General features: G+C 39.3%; 1 protein-coding gene across 4 annotated transcripts in view; it reads left to right on the plus strand.

Moving 5' to 3' along the window:
* Positions 1–20023, plus strand: part of plxna1 (plexin A1) — a 219682-nt gene that overhangs the window by 94314 nt on the left and 105345 nt on the right. For all 4 annotated transcript variants that reach the window (XM_014468382.2, XM_023325775.1, XM_023325773.1 and 1 more), the window contains exons 5-6: positions 13942–14042; positions 18502–18625. In XM_014468382.2, the coding sequence (XP_014323868.1) occupies positions 13942–14042; positions 18502–18625 (225 nt within the window). The remainder of the gene's footprint in view (positions 1–13941; positions 14043–18501; positions 18626–20023) is intronic.

The following is a 20023-nucleotide window of genomic DNA, read 5'->3' on the forward strand; positions in this document are numbered from 1 at the left end:
TGAGGTATTTGAAATAAAATCAGATGAAGAACATAGATGTCAGAGGCTGTTTTAATTCAAATTTCATGCCAAAATATCTTTGCCATTCGTTCAGTCTGTGAGAGAGCAAGACTTTCAGCAGATAACAGGAAGGACAAACACTTTCTGTACCCTGTTAGACTGTGGAGCCAAAGTCAAATTCCTTGTTTATGTACTCAATTTTATCCAACAAAGATGATTCATCGTCATCCAGTGACTAAGTGACTCTGTGCGTATTCACTGGAAATAACTGCTTTCCCTCTCTGACTGTAAGATGCCATCTGTGGTCCCAAGCTTCTCTGATGTTTTTTTATTTTTTATCAATTCACATAATAGGCCTTAAAAAGAAAATGTAACCAACCAAAACCGGTGTTGGAAGATCAAAGCGTTGCAAACACTGATTACCAGAAATAGACCTCAAATTTCAAATGGGTGCATCTCTGAAAATCTTCGGTTCTAGAGAAATATGGGTGTGGAAAGACGGAATGGAAGAGTTTTTCTACTTATTTTTCTGGAAGAAGACACACACCTATGTATTTACCCTGTGTGTGTGCGTATGTGTGTGTGTAACTGGTTGCCTGTGGGGGTTCCTAAGACAAGCCAAGCACATTAAGGTGTCAGTGGACATATCCAGTGATGCGTAGCTTACAACAAGTCCCCCCCCTCATACACATACGCTGGTACACACACACACAAATGGAGGCGCAGGCGGTGAGTTAGAGATGGGGGGGCAAGGCCTAGTGATTTATGACTCACTCGGTCCCCGCTATATTCATCACTGTCGTTATTATCAATGGAGGATATGACAGCAGGAGCAGACGGCCCCGCTGTGTGTGTGTGTGTTTGATGAGATGGTGTGTTATTGCAGGAAATTTAGATCAGCTTACTTTTGACTGCAGTCACTCTGCTGGCTCTGTGTCCTTCACTGGAAAGCTTATTGTTTATCACCGTGGCAGATTTCACTTTGTGTCGGAGTCACCTGCTGCTGACATTTTTGAAATCTAAACGTCTTCAACAATGATCCATTCAGTAACCTCCAAATGTTCCACGCACACATCTTCTAACGGATGCAAATCTTTTTTTCTTTTTTTTTTCACCAGGTTAGCAGTGATGTTGTTGTTGTGCTTCTGCTTCGCTGGAGTTGTTTTATCTGCACGACGAGCTTCACTAAAAGCAATGTCACCCTTTGAGTCAAAACCAACTTTTTGAAGCATCTCTTGAGCAAAACTCTCGCCGTAAGAAATCATCTCATGGTGTCTTGGCTCAGTCAAGACTTTTCATCATCAAATCACTTCCCTTTCCATTTTATAGTCAAAGTTAGGAAGCTGTGACAGCGTTTGAAGCCTCAGTCAGAGTTTTTTTCCCCTCTCTCTCTGCTCGGCCTCAATGTCATCCACACATGGCCGCACACATCGTTGTTCCTTTCAAGACAGCTATTGAATATGGTAGTGCCTTAGTGTGCAACACTGGCTAATTGCTGGAAGCATGAATATTCATCTTTGGTGTGGGAAGGCGACTTGCATTTGGAGCAGAAGAGAGCAACTTGGAAACAGGAAACAGACCCCATATACTTGTGGAAAACTGTGTGTAAGGACAACCTTCATGTGTTAATGACGCAACATATTACACACAAAATGTTTTCAGACTCAAAACATGTTTTACATTTTAATTTAGAAACACAAACCTAAAAAATATTTTTGTGGCTAGAACAAAATGCTTCACATAAACATATGAACGATTTGATGTGTATTTTTATTCGGCCCTCTTTAATGAATTTCCTTTTATAAAATCCAGTAGCACTGGTTGCCTCCAGAGGTTGCATAATTAGTAAAAACAGTACAACTGTGTGCAATTCAATTTCTGTACAAATACAACTGTTATTGAGCAATGTTGAAAAACGGCATCACGAATAACCAGCAACACAGCAAGCAATTCAGAGAGACAGTTGCAGTGAAGCTTAAAGTCAAAGTTATAATCATGTGCACAAGTTTTGGCTATCAGAGTCCTAAGAAGACAGCCATAAGAAGTTCTGCTTACGGTCTATCCCAAGACCGTAAACAATAGTAGGTCTTGGGATAGGCAACAGTAAATGTATGGCAGTATGTGAAACATGAGATTAATTCTAAACTTTTTTACGAGCTCTTCCAAAGTCATATAAAGGAAAGGCATTTTAACCAATAGGAAAATTCAACCGCATTAGTCACCATTTAACTCAAGAAGGTTATGCTAAATATTGCAGAATTAAACAGGTTTACATGAAAATGGCACAATTTGCACAGGAAACTTAAGGACGATGCCTTTAAGGAACAATTTAAGCAGCAACAAAAGGGTTGATTTGGGGTTTAGTTACTCTTTCACAAATGTTTGCAGACTGTTTGCGTGGCAACCAACAGCATTGTCTCTTTCTTCATGCATTACGTAAAAAAAAAAGATAAATAAATTCCCCAAACAATGTTTCAACAAAATTCTTTCAAAAGAGGATGAAGCCTCAAGCCCCATACTATACACACACAGTTCTCGTGCCATTTACAAGCTACTGGTATGAGTCACTACAATCCCAAACAATGGTCTTCTTTGTGTTGTTGGGTTTCTGAACATGGCCTCATCAAGTAATATCCTCCCCAAAGGCCTTCGTCAGACACCAGTCCTCTGTGTGTGTTTGTGTGTGTTGATCTGTTTACATCCACATATTACTGGTTCACTGCCAATCTCGTTAGCAAACACATTAGCACAGGGTGACATCAACATACATAATAAGCAGCTGGTTGCATCAGTCTAGACTGCCATTTCACTGGGATAGATACAGCTAATCAGTCAGTTCTAAGTGGCTTCAAGATGAATTTCCCACAATTTATCAAACTCTGGTTGAATGAGGAAATCCTGAAGTTAACAAGCACATAATGTAGTGTTTAAGCATGGGCTACTGTTAGAAGCTGAGTAAGATAAAAGAGGAGGGACTATTTAAATTTATTATTTTTCTTGCTAATATTAATTACCCAAGCCCATTAGGCATTCCCGCTCTTCATTTAGATTTATAAGCACTCTGATTTTTTAGCTTTTATGTCTACTTGCTGCAAAGCTTCTGGGAGTGCTCATGTGTCCACACTCCAGACATGCAGACTTTTAACCAAGGAGATGGTCATTGTTATGGAAATGTTAATAGACCTGGTGCAGCGAGGCGGACACAGGAGTACAGTCACTGGGAGGGAGGGGCCGGGGTGAAATGGTGGAGGGGTATAGTCATGTAGGTATATGGCACTCAATTACAAGAGTTCAAACTATTAGAGCACCTTTTCTCAGCACAGGAATGAGCTCTCACAGCGTATGATTAACAATATGGCTCGTCATGCACTGCTGCGCGCTGTGTGTCGGTGGCCTCATTCACACACTGGTGCATTTTATGAAGAAAAAACTTCCAACAACTATCTGAGTACTTTTACCTGTATTTTTAGACAAATTCGAGCACCCCAGGAAAGACACGCGTTACTTTCAGCTGATAGTTTTTTAAAGTTTCACACGACCATTGTATGATTCAGGCAAAAAATATGTTCTCATGCTGCTTTTGTCATGGCTGTAATTTCTTGTAGGGAAAAGTGGGGATAAATACATTTTTAATGTCTTAGAGAGTTGATTTCAAATATGAGTATACTGAAATGTTTACCTTCAAAATGTTTTGGTTTGATGCTTTTGATTGTAGGGTTAGAGTTAAAACATAAACAAATCAGATGAACTGTCAGCTATATTTATGTAATTTTAAGATACCTTCAGCTGAATTAATATTTTCTTTATTGGTAATTACATAACTTCAGATGTTAATATTTAGAGTAAGCTGCAGAGCTTAGAAAATCACTTGATTTTAGTCCCTTTGTATGAGCATTTGTGCTGTTAACGGTTACAATGTTTAAGAAATATTGATGTCATGTGTATGTGTGAACAATTGAGAGCATAATCATCAAACAGCACAATAAAATAGTAGTTGTCTATTTATAGAAAAAAATGCTAGCATCGGGTTTGATACCCATGTTGTTGAATCAGAATGTTGCCAATTCTAGTTGAAATGAAGATTATATTACAGTATGCACTAATGGTCTTGTGTGATGTGAATGAAGTAGCTCAAGAGTTTCTAAATTTGACAGCAATTAAATAAATAAAAACATATGAATGCAGCTCCCCCTACACTTTAAATACTGCTTAAAGAATTTCTTATCTCCCTCTGCAACAATTCAGCAAGAATAATTTACTCTTATGTACATGTGTCTTGGTCAAAAATTACCCTTTTCAAGCCTCATCTTCTCTGTAATGTAATGAGTATTCTAATAATTCCTTCAGAACCATGATAGGAGATTCAGAAAGTCTCTGTCTTTACTCAAGGGAAAGCGTTTCACATTTTCCTTCCTCTTATTCTCTTAATTATGTTTCCTGCTTTTCCCTTCACTGCCCTTCTTTCCTTTCAAGTATCATTCTCTTGTGATTTTTCACATTTTCTTTAAATGCTTTGTGTGTTTATGCGCCTCGTCAGAGAAGTATGCTCAGACACTTGTCTTCTGCTTGATGCTATCGGCCTTAATGGAAGCCCAGCTGCCACTAGATAGCTCCGTCTTTCTCTCATCTTTCTGTTTTCACTCGACCGTCTTCTCCCAGAGGATGATGCGATAGAGCAGAATGATATGCTTAGGCAAGGAGGTGAGATGGATAGGGAGGTTAATGGTGTCTCTCTTTCCCCCACTCGCTTTTCTTCTCAATCACAATCAAGCGGACATACACTGTTCCTCCTGTTGCTCGACAGTGATTGGTGCGGAAGGATGTGGCTCTGACTGATGGCGGTGGAACAAGGCCAATCAAAGCTGGCATGGCCTGTGGAAATGCTCCAAATGGCACACAGTTTGGAGTCTCGTGCCTTAACCAGACACCATGCTGGGTAGAACAATTACCAGTTGGTCATGCATGGCGAAATGGGGACTTGTTTTGAATTTGGATCAAATTTGCTTTCAGATTCATACATGCTACTTCTCGTCGGATCCAGTTATGAAGTAGCAAATAGGAGAAAGTAGACAGGCAAATCTTCCTCCTGTGTTAAAGATTGAATTCAGCAGCAAATCATTTGCTGTCTTCTTTTGAGGCTTCACTCTTCATTCAGGCAATTCTAACAATCTGTTGGTCCTTAAGGGTTCTTCTGCATATCTCTTTTTATTTTGTGATTGTTTGCTGAAGGTTCACGCATTATTCATGCCTGTACATTTTACCCTATTTGGACAGAATTTTCTATGTAGACTTGAAGCATCATTGCGATCCTCTCCATGCATTTTTATTAGGGATGGGCTGATGACTGATAGCAATTCGTTTCAAGATTTTAAAGAAATAGCTTAAAAATGGCTAAAAACTGAAAACCACTGTTTCCACTGCCCTGAAGGAAAGTGACAAACATGTAGCCTGTTGTAAATTAAAGCCATTAGATCATGTCATAGTTGTTTTATAATTTTGTGTTAATTCCATAAATTCAGGATGGATTTCCTCAAGGAATATTGATTGTCTTTGGTTGCTATGGTGGTTTTGAGTGACACATGAAACATCAAGCTACGGTCTGTCAGTCACATCAGGTGTGTCTCTGTTACAGTTGCCTGTGAAAGTTAATCAGGAAAAGCAGGATCCACCTACTCTTTCCTCGATTCTTCTTCTACTCAGCTTACCTCAGCTGTTGTGTATCGTGGAGGCTCGCCTGGCAGTACTAATGGAAATGCCAGCTTTGTGGCTCCTCACTCCTCACCAGGTCCATTTACTAAAGTGACAGAGTCATTTACCAAGCAGACGGCTGCTCGCATTCTCACTTAATTAGAAGACCTCTAGGCCTAGATACCTCAGTTGACCACAGTTACCTTTTTCCTTATTTCCTCCCTTTTTACAGTCCCTCTATTCTAGTTCCTTGTTTTCTGTAGTTTTTTTCCCCAAACCTATATCATTCTTTGTCTTTGTCCAAGTTTTTCTCAGACAGATTATAATGAACAGTGGCTGCACATAGGCTGAGAGTATATTGACCTATAGCTGGAGATTAGTTTACTTTGGAGGAGGTAATAGAAAAGTCCATGCGAGGAGGATGGTGATGAAGAGGGATGAATTTTTGTAACCACTCTGTTGTTGTCTCTATTATTGCAAAGAATTTTAGCTTTGAACAATAAAAGCAAAAATGGCAAAGAGCATAATATTTGCTTAGTGTCATTTTATATATTAATAGCTGCAGCTTAATTTCTGAATGAGTTCAATGCTTTCCAAATGTTTTAATAAGAAGGAGGCACAGTCTAAAGTTGCATCCAGTCATGTGCTTGTTTTGATTGCACAATATGCATTTATACAATCTACATACACATGTTTTCTTGGAATGTTTTTGAGGTATCTGAATTATGTTTTTTCGTCCTTGAACTCACAATCTGCGCACACTCAGATATACACACTCAAACAAATGGGTTGCTTGATCCGCCTCTTATTTGTGTTGGAATTGTAATCAAAGCAGTATTTCAGATGAGAGCGACACAAAAGCAGCTGTTAAAAACTGAGCAAGATAATAAAGAGAGATGAATTATATAGAGAGAAAAACGTAGAAAAGAACTGAGCTCAAGCCGCGATATGAGACACATAAAGATAGCAAGGACAGGAGGAAGGCTGGTAGGTGCAAATACTGGAGGAAGGGAGTTGTCAGATATCACAGCTATCACAGAGGAGACTGTTTTGTTCCACTGTGAGACATAAAGGCCTAATTTGATAAAACAGGCCTGCAGAAAATGACAGTTGGATTGTAGTAGCAATCTTTCAGCAAGCTCAACATGACAGAAGGTGATTTTCAGTGGCACACCCAATAATGTCATGTTATTTTCTCTCATGTTTGTCCCACAGGTTCATTGTAGCCGTACCTTTGCCCTCTCTCCGTTTGGAGCAGTTGGGGCCGAATTCTGCCTGTTGTGTTTGCCTCCCAGCGTATCTGGAATCAGTCAACACATCAAGCCCAGTCTAGCCTACCATTGATCTCCTAAGCCCCTTACAATCCACTCATTGCACACATGCTAACCCAGTCTTCGATATGACCCCCCGCTTGGACGTATACGCTCAAACATGCGCGCTTGCTCTCAGCAGGTAGTCTGGTGCTGGTAGAAGTGTCTTGCTAATAACAGGGCTACCTTGTGTTCAGCCATGTTTTTTCATACCACACCTCAGGGGTAGCTGGGTGAATGTACCTCCGCTTAGTTGTAATGAACCGCTGTTGGCAAGAAGCACTAATGTCAAAGCATAAAGAACCACAGCTCCCATTGGCGCTACGTTTGCAGCCAAGGAAACGGTGTGATCTCAGCTCCTCTGTCATCCTGGGGCATTTAGTGGCTATATGGAAAGAAATTGATTTCTTTTTACTGTCTGCTTGAATTAATCCAGGAGAAGTTATAAACTGATTGATGGTTATTGAAATAATAAATGTGTGGTTAATGTAGCTTCACAGAATAGAGGCCACTGAGAAGCAATGATGATGCTTGTCGTTATGCTTGCCCTCTTTTTGCCCCACAAGCCGAGGCTTTAAAGCAATGACTCTCAGACATTTTCGAAAAAGTGCCAGCTCAGTAAATACAAAGTTTTTCCTAGTACCATCTCACTGGCTGACGCTTGAAACATGAGTTCATCAGGGTTACGAGAAACAAATGTGTTTATCCATTTGCACTGGTTATTTAGTTGAAGAACGGCACATAATTATGTGTTTCACAGTTACTCAAAAGAGATTTTCCAAGTTTGAAACTTCAAAATCTCCCAGAAAAGTCCTTTAAAGCTGAAATTTAGAGAGCGGAAAATTGGAGGCTTCTCACAAATTCTGAAATCACGGTCTCACATGCACAGCTTTCAAATATAACCTTCTGATAGTTTGGAAGAAAATATTTTGGCACTTCTGATGATATATATTTCATAAATCTTTTTGTTGCAGATTGTTTTATACCCTCCAAAAGGAAAATACTAACTTTTGCCATATGTCACCAAAGTTTTGTCCCATCCTGAGATACATTTTCATGATCCATTAAAAGTTTTGGGATGTGTTGCAAACATTTTGTTCTTGGAAGATTGTGAAACTGCAGACTGAGAGAAGGATCTAACTGGAAATATGAAGCTTCCACTTCTCCTACCAGAAGTGTGTAAAACTGGGTATCCTTTGCAGTTTCTTGTGTGTTTTGATGATTATTGAGTTGTCTAAATAAATGCAAAATGCACAAAATTTTAGAAAGAAAAACAAGTACTTTTATAATTTATGAAGCTGGCTAGACTTGGAATCCAAAAACTAAATGCATGTCATTTTGTTCAAAAAAATACATGAAAAAATCTGTATGTGAAATGAAATCATTAACATAATTGCGGGCCAACTTTTTGCAGGTTCTATATTTTAGAAGAGTGATTAAAATATTGCTGCAGGAGTAACTAGCAAATCATGCAGGTGTTGTAATGTTACTGTAAAATAATTTAGTTGGGTTCGATGTCGTTCCCAGATTCAGGTTCTGACTTTAGAGATAACCCAGCATTGATTATCACCAGTGGGCAGTCCTGCTTCACTGCTGTCCCCTGCATGATAACTAATTTTTTGGGTAACTGGAAATAATTGATGGCTCATTTTTGTCGTCGTATCACTAAAAGGAGCTGTAGCGTTACTGCCGTAAGGCTTAGTTTAGAGAAAGAAAGCAAAATGCTTAATGTTTAGAAATGAAAGGTGTTCACTTATGATAAAGCAGATAAAGCCGCCTTCTCTTTTTCTACTGTACTACGGACTCCCTCAGTGTTTGAATTAAAGGGGGGGAGAAAATGACCCTCCAACAAGGCTGATCCTTTTATGTCTTTAGATTTTACAACCAATGAAAAGCTGCGTTGAAAGCTTTACAGTTCCTCTGGGTCTTGGGAGGGGGGTGACCATTGCAAAGCCTTTTAGCTGAATGTTTAAAGGCAGGTGATGACGCTCTGTAAAAACAGATCGGAGAGGAAAGGTGGAAAGTTTATTGCGCATAGATGTTGTGGTTTAGCTATATGGTTAGGAGGAGGGGCAGGAAAGGAGAACCGAGTTCCAGCAGCGGCTGCTGTTGTAAATAAAGTCACTGCTAGAGAAGGGAGATGGTGGGTCTGGTTTATAAGGTCATTTAAAGGAGTAATGTGGCGCGCTGTCTGGAATTGGCTTTCATTAAAAGAGCCATCAGGAGACACGAGAAGTGGGGGGGAAAGTGAAAATTTGTGTGTGTCTGTGGTTAGACAACATTCCCTACACACACCCCCACACACATTCACATACGTACAAATTTTGTGCATCCTCTTACAGTTTGTGCTTCCCCAGCTCCCAGTATTTTATATCCTCGCTGGGAAAAGCAACAGTGATGGGTTTGCCCACCACATTAACAACTTTGTGGCACCACCACTAAATAGCACACCAAGTCTTCACCATTATGAGCTCAGGAACAATTGTGAATGACAGACAATCGCTATTACAACACAGGCCAGTGATAAGATTATGGCAGCCTTCCAAGGACTCATCCCGTTAGCATGATTTATGTAAACCATTGTCCTTAATAACAGACAAAATGATTTATGAGGAAGGAAGTGGGAATGGGATGATTCCATGGTGATATTGGGAACATACATTTTCACCCGGTCTCTCTGTTTTCTTTCTTTTTTTGTTAAATCATAAAGTAAATGAAAGGGGACCCGTGGGATGTCCTCTCGCTCTCAGCTTTCTATCCATCATCTGTTCGCTTGTGCAAGCTCCTTCTCCACCTCTGTCCTCCCTATGTAATCAAAGACACCCATGTACTTAATTCTGTCTCCCTTTTATCACCCCTTTAAGATGAGAACCTCACTCTGGTTCAGCTTGACAGTAACACATAGCCGGACGTCTGCCACCGTATTCCATCTACTCAGTGAAATGTCCTTGCCAATTCACCCTGTGTGTGTCTTCAATTACACTTTTCCTCCACTCATCCATCGCGCCTGCACTTCCAGGAGATGACCTCCTTCTTCTCTCTTCCCTTCCAGCTCCCTTCAATGCTCATTTGCATCATTTCATCTATCTTTTTCTCTGGGCTCAAAGCCAGCCAGAAAGCTACTGTAGTGGGTTCTACTTTATTGACTTGAAACTGAGGGAGTGGCTCCTTGTTTCTGGCTATATAATAAATAAATGGGATGGTCAGAGAGGGATGATGATGGTGGGAAAACAGACAGAGGATGGAGGGAAAAGAAGTGTCCTGATAAAAGGAATCTGGAAGCAATGGCCTCTAGACATGTGAAGCCTTGCTTGTGATGTGCAGAGGTGGAAATTCAGTTGTTCTTCTGGTCTTTTGATTTCATCGATTTTCACTCAAATAGTTTATAAGGCACTATTTTCTTCTGACCCACATTTGTGTAATACTTGTTCTTGGTTACAGAACCATTTTTACTTTGTATGGTTATTTTTCACTTAGTAAAAAAAAACTGTTATGTGAAGAAGATGTAACCACATACTAGATATTTTTACCAAAGGCCTCTCTGGGTCTGTTTGCCTCTTAGATGATTCATATCCTTGTTTCTCTCCAGAAATTTACCATTTATTTTCCTAGAAATGAGGAGTTGGTTGATTTCCTCTCTGTTTGGATCCGATCAATGATTGGCAAGGCAAATACAGAAATATTCTAGCTTTTTCATGTTGAATTTAACACGTAAAAATAAAGAACTCCAGAAATGCATTAAGCTACAGCATGTATTTTGATGCACTTCCTTTAATTCAACCAAGGTTACGAATCCTTTATTGCATAAATTTTAATATTTGTTTGCTATTCCTTCGTACAGTGTTGGATTCAAAACCAATACCGTTTGCCTTATGTTTTTTTATATATAGAAACAAAACTTTCAAGAAAATTCAAAATTTGCATTCGCCCAATAAAATCCTGATTGGTTCATCTTCTTTATTTTACCCATGTTGCCACGTTGTCCAGTTTCACTTAAATTTCTACCTGTAAACAAACATGTTTTAAACCCATGTCCTCACCATGGCATGCCTGTAGATTTCTTGTAGAATCACCAAGATAAACATTCTTAAAAAATGCTCATATACTGCAACACTTTATTTAATTGTGCATTTTTTACGAAGAGTTATAATTGCACCTTATTTCCATTGAATGTGGTTCCTGTTGGGGCCTTTATGACACATAATGATGCCTGATCAAACCAAAGTATCTCAGATTTACCTGCTGCTGACTGATAATTATCTTTATAAATTTACTGTCCAGTTCCATTTTCGAACCATGGCACTTAGTCCTTCAAGTTACAATCCAAACCAACAAACGAGTCTCATCATGTTTATGGAAAAGTCCTGGGGCCAGTTAAAGAGCTTGAAACTGCAATCCTTTGTCCACCAAGGTTCTGTCCTGCAGCTAATGACAAACCGGTTTCTCTTGATCTCTTCCATACATCCATCACTGTCTCTTTTCCTCATCACTGCTTCGTGGGAAAACCTGAAAACATAAACCCTTATGTTAATAACACTTTGATCATTATACCTACATGTGTGGAAAGGTTTTACAAAGTGGTGTTTGATTCTGCTAATCTCTAATCAGCTGTGGACTGTTATTGCAAGTTTATATGTACGAACAATTGGCACCTAATATTTACATATTTTTTTCCAAATTCACAAGTTTCATACAGTAACATTACTGTGCCTTTAAACAGTACCCAAACAAAAACACTGCTTCCTTGTGTCTGAACAAAGGGAAATTAAAAAAGAAATAAGCCAGAGTATTAGGAACAGAACTGACTCCAGGTATGACGTCTTCCAATAATTACATGTAACCATAAACGCCATTTAAATCTCCAACCATTTTATGTCCCAGAGATTAGCCTACGAAACATCTGTATCAACCCCAGACCAAAGGCAAAACAAAGGAAAAATAGTCTTTTACTTTTTATGCAACTCCTCAATATCTGGTTTCATCTGTGTGTGCTCTTTTACGGTGGCCGACAGGTGCAAATGCGCAGCAAAAGAGAAAACGTGCAAACAAAAAAGAAGACACCCCCGAATGAAATGCAGCAAATAAAAAGAGAGACGCAAACACCCCCGAATGAAATGCAGCAAATAAAAAGAGAGACGCAAACACCCCCGAATGAAATGCAGCAAATAAAAAGTGAGACGCAAACACCCCCGAATGAAATGCAGCAAATAAAAAGTGAGACGCAAACACCCCCGAATGAAATGCAGCAAATAAAAAGTGTTGAAAACGGAAGTGCTCCAGACCACTAGGGGGAGTCAAAGAAAATAGTATTCATTTCTATGGGACCAGATGCAAGATTCAGAGAAAGAAATTTGAAAGAAAGTAAAGGTATCTCTCTGAATCTTGCATCTGGAAAGTGTGATTATTGTGAGAAGTCTGAAACAATAGAGCATGTTATTTTAGAGTGTTGTAAGTATGAAGAAGAGAGAAGATGCATGCTGAGAGAGTGTGTAGGTATTAAAGAAAGGTTTAATTTAATAGAATTTTTGAGGAGAGATTTCGGGAGTAGACATATTCAAATAATTATTCGGTATCTTAAAAAAACAAAGCTATTTCATAGGATATGAGTAGAGCAAGTTGGGTGTGAGTGTGTAAAGAATATCAAAGAGGGGTATATAAAGCTATAAGCAAGTTGGATAATATAAGCAGGTGTGTATGTGTGGGGGTATGTTTAATCAGGAGTTAATGGAGGGAAAAGGTAGAAAGTGAAAGTTTATAGACCATCTCGAACCACACTCCATACTGGTAAGTGGCGGTAATGCTACTGTAAGTTTGTTGCCAACCGCCAATAAATACCAAGAAGAAGAAGAAGAAGAAGAAGAATCTTGCATCTGGTCCCATAGAAATGAATACTATTTTCTTTGACTCCCCCTAGTGGTCTGGAGCACTTCCGTTTTCAACACTTTTTATTTGCTGCATTTCATTCGGGGGTGTTTGCGTCTCTCTTTTTATTTGCTGCATTTCATTCGGGGGTGTTTGCGTCTCTCTTTTTATTTGCTGCATTTCATTCGGGGGTGTCTTCTTTTTTGTTTGCATGTTTTCTCTTTTGCTGCGCATTTGCACCTGTCGGCCACCGTACTCTTTCGCATGATGAAACGCGAGTCGGGCGGCATCTCGGAATTGGGTTCGTCAGTGAAGAAAAGTTAAATGCAGCGTTGACACTTGCAACACTTGTGTGCATTCCAGAACACATGGCCACTTTTTTTGCACACCGGCTCTGCGAACATATGCTAGCAATCTGTCCGTCACACGTTGAAACACACTCGATCTCCTGTGAATATCTTGAAACACACAAGCGCACTGTAAGGCCCGGTGGGGCGATGTTGTGAACCATCTGTCATCAGCTTTAACTGAAGTGGAGGGGCTAAACTCGCACACTTGATCTTGTTTCGTAGGTAACATCTGTAGCCTATCACCAGGCTGGTGCAACCAGGGTGGTGGTGATGTGTCGGGGTGATTACACACATGCTCACACACACAAAGTCATGTCACATTGATGCAACAAGGCCCTGCTGAGCAGGCTTTGCAGACCTGAGAGTCTACTCTCTGAAATGTCCTTCTCCTCCACCTCCTGTTGCTGTTCTGAGGTCAGCCGTCAATCAGCCGCTGTCACCACAGCCACCTGTCAGGTGTCCCAGCATGCTTTGCAAGTCTTACAGCCATTGCATGCTTGACTGAAGGCTGTCACACACGGCTGAACCTGGAGTCGCTGGCCAGAACACACACACGCACCGACTTCTCACAAGAAAAAACGCCTCGGCACAAACACACACTGACTATTGGCAGAGCAGATATTTGAAACTGAATGTGTGCAGCTTGACTTTTGCTGTATATTTTTCCTTTTATTATGGTGACACTGATCCTTTTCTTAAGATTTTTGTCTCTGGTTTTTGTTTCTCTGCAGGTGGTGAGAGTTCCAGTGGAGAGCTGCGAGCAGTACACTACTTGTGGGGAGTGTTTGGGCTCCAGAGACCCTCACTGTGGCTGGTGTGTTCTCCACAACGTGTAAGTTCTTCATGCTGAAGACGTGAACTTCCACATATTTCTGCAATATTATATTTTAGAATGGCACCATCTTTCCTGTAACTTGCATCAACAAAAGTAAGAATCAGAGGAACTCCTTTTTATGTCCCTCTACAACCTAAATGGTAATTAATTTTATCACACACAGAAGGAATGATTTATCTTTGAATAAACTGAGTTAGTTCTAAATAACTAGTCTCCCCTTTTCAACTTTATTCTACCTGGCATATTTCAGTCTTACTTTTAGTGATTAATTGTTTTTGTCATAGTTATCACTATAATTTACTTTTTATTTATTTTTACAATTTACAGTGTGTGTGTGTGTGTGTGTGTGTGTGTTTGTCAAAGCATCAGCTCTAGTCCTTTATTGGCATTCTGTAAATGTTCATTCTTGCACTTGACTTTATTCAGTCTCTTAGTAGATATCAGCTTACATTTGGTAGCTACTGCCTGCTCATGCATAGTCTTTGTGCTTATTAAGACCTTGTCTGTCAGACAGACTATTGTGTTTAATGTTAAACGTTATTTTACTTTATATGCACTTTGAAGCATTGTTTCCTGAAACAATTAAAATTTGGATACAACAACAAAAATTATATCTGGGAAATTTCAATTCATTGACTTGACCATGGGACACATATGTTAACAGAAATGCAGATGGAGGAGTTAGTATTTCAGTTTTAACGGTGACAGATGAGGGTGAAAAAGCAAAACCTGGTTAGGAACCTTAACAAGAGAAATATCTCTAACAAACTCAGCCACCTTCTCTAGTTTAAGTTGAACTAAACTTTTCTCATAATTTGGATAATCGGGTATATAAAGAAAAGTATAAATGTGATTATTATAGTGATGTTACTAGATTTCACATTTTTCATGGATCAGACAAATTTTCACTAGATTCCTAATTTGGATCTTTAGGCAGAATCTCGAATGCAGAAAATGTGCCTGTTTTCAGCATGTAAGACTGCATGTTGAACACATGACAGAACACATAGTGAGCCCAGAGACTTCGTCTCACTCCTTCATTTATTTCACCTGCTGATTACGCTGAGAAAGTTATATTTCAGCCAGAAGGAATATTTTTATGTTGTGATAATCCTGCGTTAATGTAGAAAATGTCTTAACACACAGGGATTTTTTCCTCAAGTTTTGTACAGGTTTTATGTTTTTGCTTGGTTAAACTCAGTTTTCCAGCTTCTGGTTCAAACACTGTTTGCCTTCATCTGCAATGAGTCTAATCAATAGCTAGTTAAACCTCCCAGCTTGACAGTGGTCTCCAACAGGTGGTCTACAGCTGCTTGTCACATTATGCCTGTGAAATAAATAACGTTGGAGTTCAAGATCCATGTGCTCCGACCTGTCAATATGACAAACGACTTGAAGACTTTACCCTGACTTCAAAAAGGTTAATGTGACCTCCTGTGAGAATCCTTAGCAGATCTCTGCAGATAATAAAAGTTCTGTTACACAAATTAGAAAAATCTGAGTTCAGACGAGTGGAAATTTTGAAAAAGCAATGGTGTCACTTTTTTTTAAATTTTTGAATCATTACTATTTAAAACAGTTTTTTCCTAAGATCCTGTGAAAGTGAACAAAAGTGGGAGCTTGTACTTTGAACACCCTGTTAAAGCTTTACTGAGGTGCCGCTAAGAGCATAAAACCTTGTAAATCTGCCAGCTGAATAAACCTGTTGTTGGAACACAAATAAAATCACAGCTTGGCCTCCTCTTTGACACCATTGTCTTTCTTTGCTGAATTTATTTTTGTTGGTGTGAACACAGTTTAGCACATCTGCACTGCTTCACCTTAAGTGCTGCTGTGGGATTTTGAGCTGGGTCCTGGTTGCTTTAAAGTTTCTGTACAAGATAGGAACTTTAATCTTTGGATGAATCAGCAGATTGGCTTAATAAACCCTAAGTCATTGATTAATATGAATAGAAAAAATGTTCACATGTACACATCGTTTTTCATTTACATAATGAAATAATGGCATTCCTGATACAAAACCGTATGGTTTGCAAGCTTTTCTCTTTGGTGATGGAAAAGCCGTCTCTCAGTGTAATTACAGCTGAAGTTCTTTTGGGAATGCCTTTACTAGCTTTGGACATCTACAGACTGAAATAGTTGTCCTTTCTTCCTTGAAAAATAGTTTGAGATCAGTGAGATCAGGTCTAAATATAATTTATTGTCGACTTTGACTGGACCAATATAAACCATTATATTGTAATCCTGGCTGTATGCTTAGGATAGCTGTCCTACATTTTGCAGGACTTTCCTGTAGTAGCTTCATTCATTTTCCCATCAACTCCCTGTCTACATTGTCTGGCGTCTTAAGGTTTGTGTTAGTTTTCCTCCTGGCAAAGCTTACGGTATGTAATCCAAAAAGTTTGACACCTTTTAGCATGTTTGCCTGTTGACAATCGCTGCAGCTCCTCCAGAGTGGCCATGGGCCTCTTCTTCTATGATTAATGTGCTCCCTGCTCCGTAGAGAGAGAATACATATGGATCAAATGTCAAAATAAGTTAAATAGGTGTGACTTGTTAGAGATTTTTTGGTATTATCATTTTATTATTCCTTTAGATTACATTCAGTCTAAAGAACATTGTGATTTTCTTTTAAAGTGATTCTCTTCCTTATGTGTGTATGAACTGACCTGGAAGTCACTACTGTCTGTTTATCTTCATGTGAAACAGTTAACAATGTGTTTCTCAGACCTTTGATTAGTTATCACACCTAGGAACTGGGTTGCTAGTTGATTGTATCAGAAGTTTTACGACCTTTGTTGTTTTTCCTGACTGTCCCCTAGGTAGAAATTCCTTAGTCGTAAAACTGTGTTTGATTGTGTTCGTTTCGGGGGCTTCTAATCTTATCAGCACCAGCCCCCTTTGCTTTTGTTTTGTGTTAATAAAAAGACAAGCTCTACTGCAGAGTTTCAGAACACATGGTGAACTGATCAGAGGAGCAGTTCTCTGTGTTTTCTCCTTTTGCAAAAGCTTGGCTATAAAATTCATAATACGTTGTCTGTGGTTCTTTATTTTATATAGGTTCGAAAGGAAAAATACCTATCATGACTACTTTAGCAAAATATGGTATATTAATTTCCCATCTGTGCTGTGTGTGCACCCAGGGGAGGTAGACTGGTTACATATTGTTAAAATCTGCCAGAATGTTAAACCCTATTTGGAGAGCCTCAAATGCTTGCCATAAAACCATCTCTCGTGTCATTAATTAAACTTACAGCACATATCACCACCTTTTTCTTTCCTCAAGGCACACACCACCTGAGTCCCAGTTTAATAGCTATAACCTTCTACTTTGGGCTCACGTTAACCTTGTGTCCTTTAGTCAGCTTGTTTATTTCCCACCTTAATATTGCCAAATCTGTGCGACGCTCTTAATATGGCAACATATTAATAGGTAAATTATTTATAAGCTTTTGTTTTAGCCCTCTGGTGCTTTCAGCCACATGTTATTAAAAGTCACAGTGTTCTCCATCAGCAGTGGAATTGAAGGGAAATTAAGACGTTGGCTCACAGATGCAGGTGTTTCCTGACAAAAGAGCAGACTTCATTTACGGCGTTACACAGTCACCATCACATGAGCAGTAAAAAGAAAAGAGGTTCATAATGAGAAAACCTGTCCATACCTTTGTACTGCTCTGCTGTCACCCCACTCTGTGTGTGTGTGTGTATGTCAGTGATTCCCTGGGGAGTGGTTGGCGACAGCGTTTTCCCTCCGAGCGAGAGTGAAAGCTAACCAAATGAGGGAACGTGGGGAGCTGCTGTACGGAGCAGGCAGTTAGCATTTTTTTCTGCCTCTGTCATGTTGTTAAAGCCTTGCGGAGTGCCACATCAGCACTTTCTTCTCACCACTGGGACCAGTTGTTGTTAGTGCATAGGTGAAGTAAATGCATTATGAATAGCTAATAGCGGGACGACCACAAAAATCCCGAGGCATATGCTGATTTTTAGCACGATCAGTCGGTTTGTAAGAAGGCGGGTAGAGGTAGAGCGCTGGTGATGTGGGGCAGGCTGGAATTGCATTTTATCGGTCCAAAGAAATGTTGGAGATTGCTTGTGTGTCTCCAGAGAAGTTTGATTAAGATGGACCTGCAACATAAAGAGATTCTGGGCGGGGGTGGTGAGGTAGTTGTCTTTGCACCTTAGGAATTTTTGCACAGATTACGCAAGAAATAAAATCATGATATAATGTCTTAAAATAGAGGAAGCTTTTGCCCTCTTTATATTTTAATATTTTTCTCTTTTCTTTGACACTTATAGCTGCATGTTTATCATATTGATATGGCTATTAATTAACATTCTGTTGTAACTTGTCTGTTTTCCTTCTTCTTCCCCCCTCATTTGTCTTCATCATCCTCCATATATTTTCCTTTGCCTTATTCCTTTTCCTTTGCACCCTCTCCTCCATGTCTCCTCCTAGATGTTCTCGTAAGGACCGCTGTGAACGAGCTTCAGAGCCTCAGAGGTTTGCCTCTGACCAGAGACAGTGCGTGGAGCTTACGGTTCAGCCAAGAAATATATCTGTCACCATGTCTGAAGTTCAGGTATGTATGCTTTCCATTGGCTCATATCCCAGCTGTGCCTATGTTTTAATCATCAGGCTAAAGAAAAGATGGCACAAGAAGCATTGGACTCATGCAGATGTTTGCTTTAAGAAGAGCATTTTCTTCCTACTCCAGATTCAGATGAACAAAGATGTTGGTTCTCATTGAAGGATTTTTTAATTCAGTAATTTCCCTTATATTTTCTAAATAATGCATTCTATTTATTTTTTTTAAATTAATGTAGATGTTAAGATCGGCACTGAAATTGAATATAGAAAAGTGATGCACCAGGCAGTTCCCTTATTTTAGCTGAAAGCTAAAAGACAAGAAAAGCAGCCAGAGTTGAGAAATCTGAGTCTTGTTTTGAACTTAGTAGTATAAACAAAAATACAAAACACGAGTTAGACTCCTACTCTGAAGACTTGAGATGTCAGCCAGGCTGAAGGTCTGATGTTTGAGTTTCATAAGCAAACTGTATCTCAGTTCAATCAGGGTGTCTAACTGAACCCTTATGGAAGACATAGCTCTGAGGAGCAGCTGCATTTCTTGCTGTTGAAAGGTGCATTTGATCACAAAGTATTGTGAGCCCTTACTAACTCATAACAATTTCTTTAAGTTAGCTGTAGCTCCATAATGATCTTCACTCTCTCTTCTCACAATGAAGTCTTGATTAAATGACTTTAAAGAAAGGAAATGACTTCATTTCCGAAATGTATTTCCATCACAAAATACAGAACATTTCTGTAATATTCATTCAGAAATTTAACTACATTGCGTCTCATTCTAAATTTTGTAAATTATCAGAACATTTTTTTCTGTTTAGACTTTAGTAACGTTAGTTTATATTCTTGAAAATATTTAGATTGGGAGTAAAAGGAAGCCTCCAAACACAATCTAGTTCATTATAAAATAAAGGAAGTGACAAATTCAAGCATGGAACGAAGTCTTTTCTAAGGCACCAACAATTCTTTAAAATAAAATCACTTTAAGTTTGTCTCAAATATTCTTAGCTACTAGAATATTTAATTTACGTAAAGAGAACCTGACTCTCCTATGGACCAAAACATCCAACAAGGACCACGTTTATAGCCAGCTAGATGAGTTCCTGACTTTTCACTGTCTCCATTGATTAAAACACTACAAACGCCTGTGTCTTTAACAGCCCCCATTCTGTCAAAGTCTCCTTAATGTGACCATGTAGGTTTGAGTGATTACTTTCCATCACTTTCCGTCTGCACGATACACATTAACCGCCCAGTATCTGCTACAGATGCGCACCCCCATTCACACAAGCTCTCGCTCCTTTATTCCTGTTCCTGTCATGCATACCCACACCCACGCCTCACTCCCCTTCTCCACAACTCCCATTAACCCCCATGTCATATCTTATAACAATCC

Source organism: Xiphophorus maculatus, chromosome 20 (genome assembly GCF_002775205.1).
Source record: "Xiphophorus maculatus strain JP 163 A chromosome 20, X_maculatus-5.0-male, whole genome shotgun sequence".
NCBI lineage: Eukaryota > Metazoa > Chordata > Actinopteri > Cyprinodontiformes > Poeciliidae > Xiphophorus > Xiphophorus maculatus.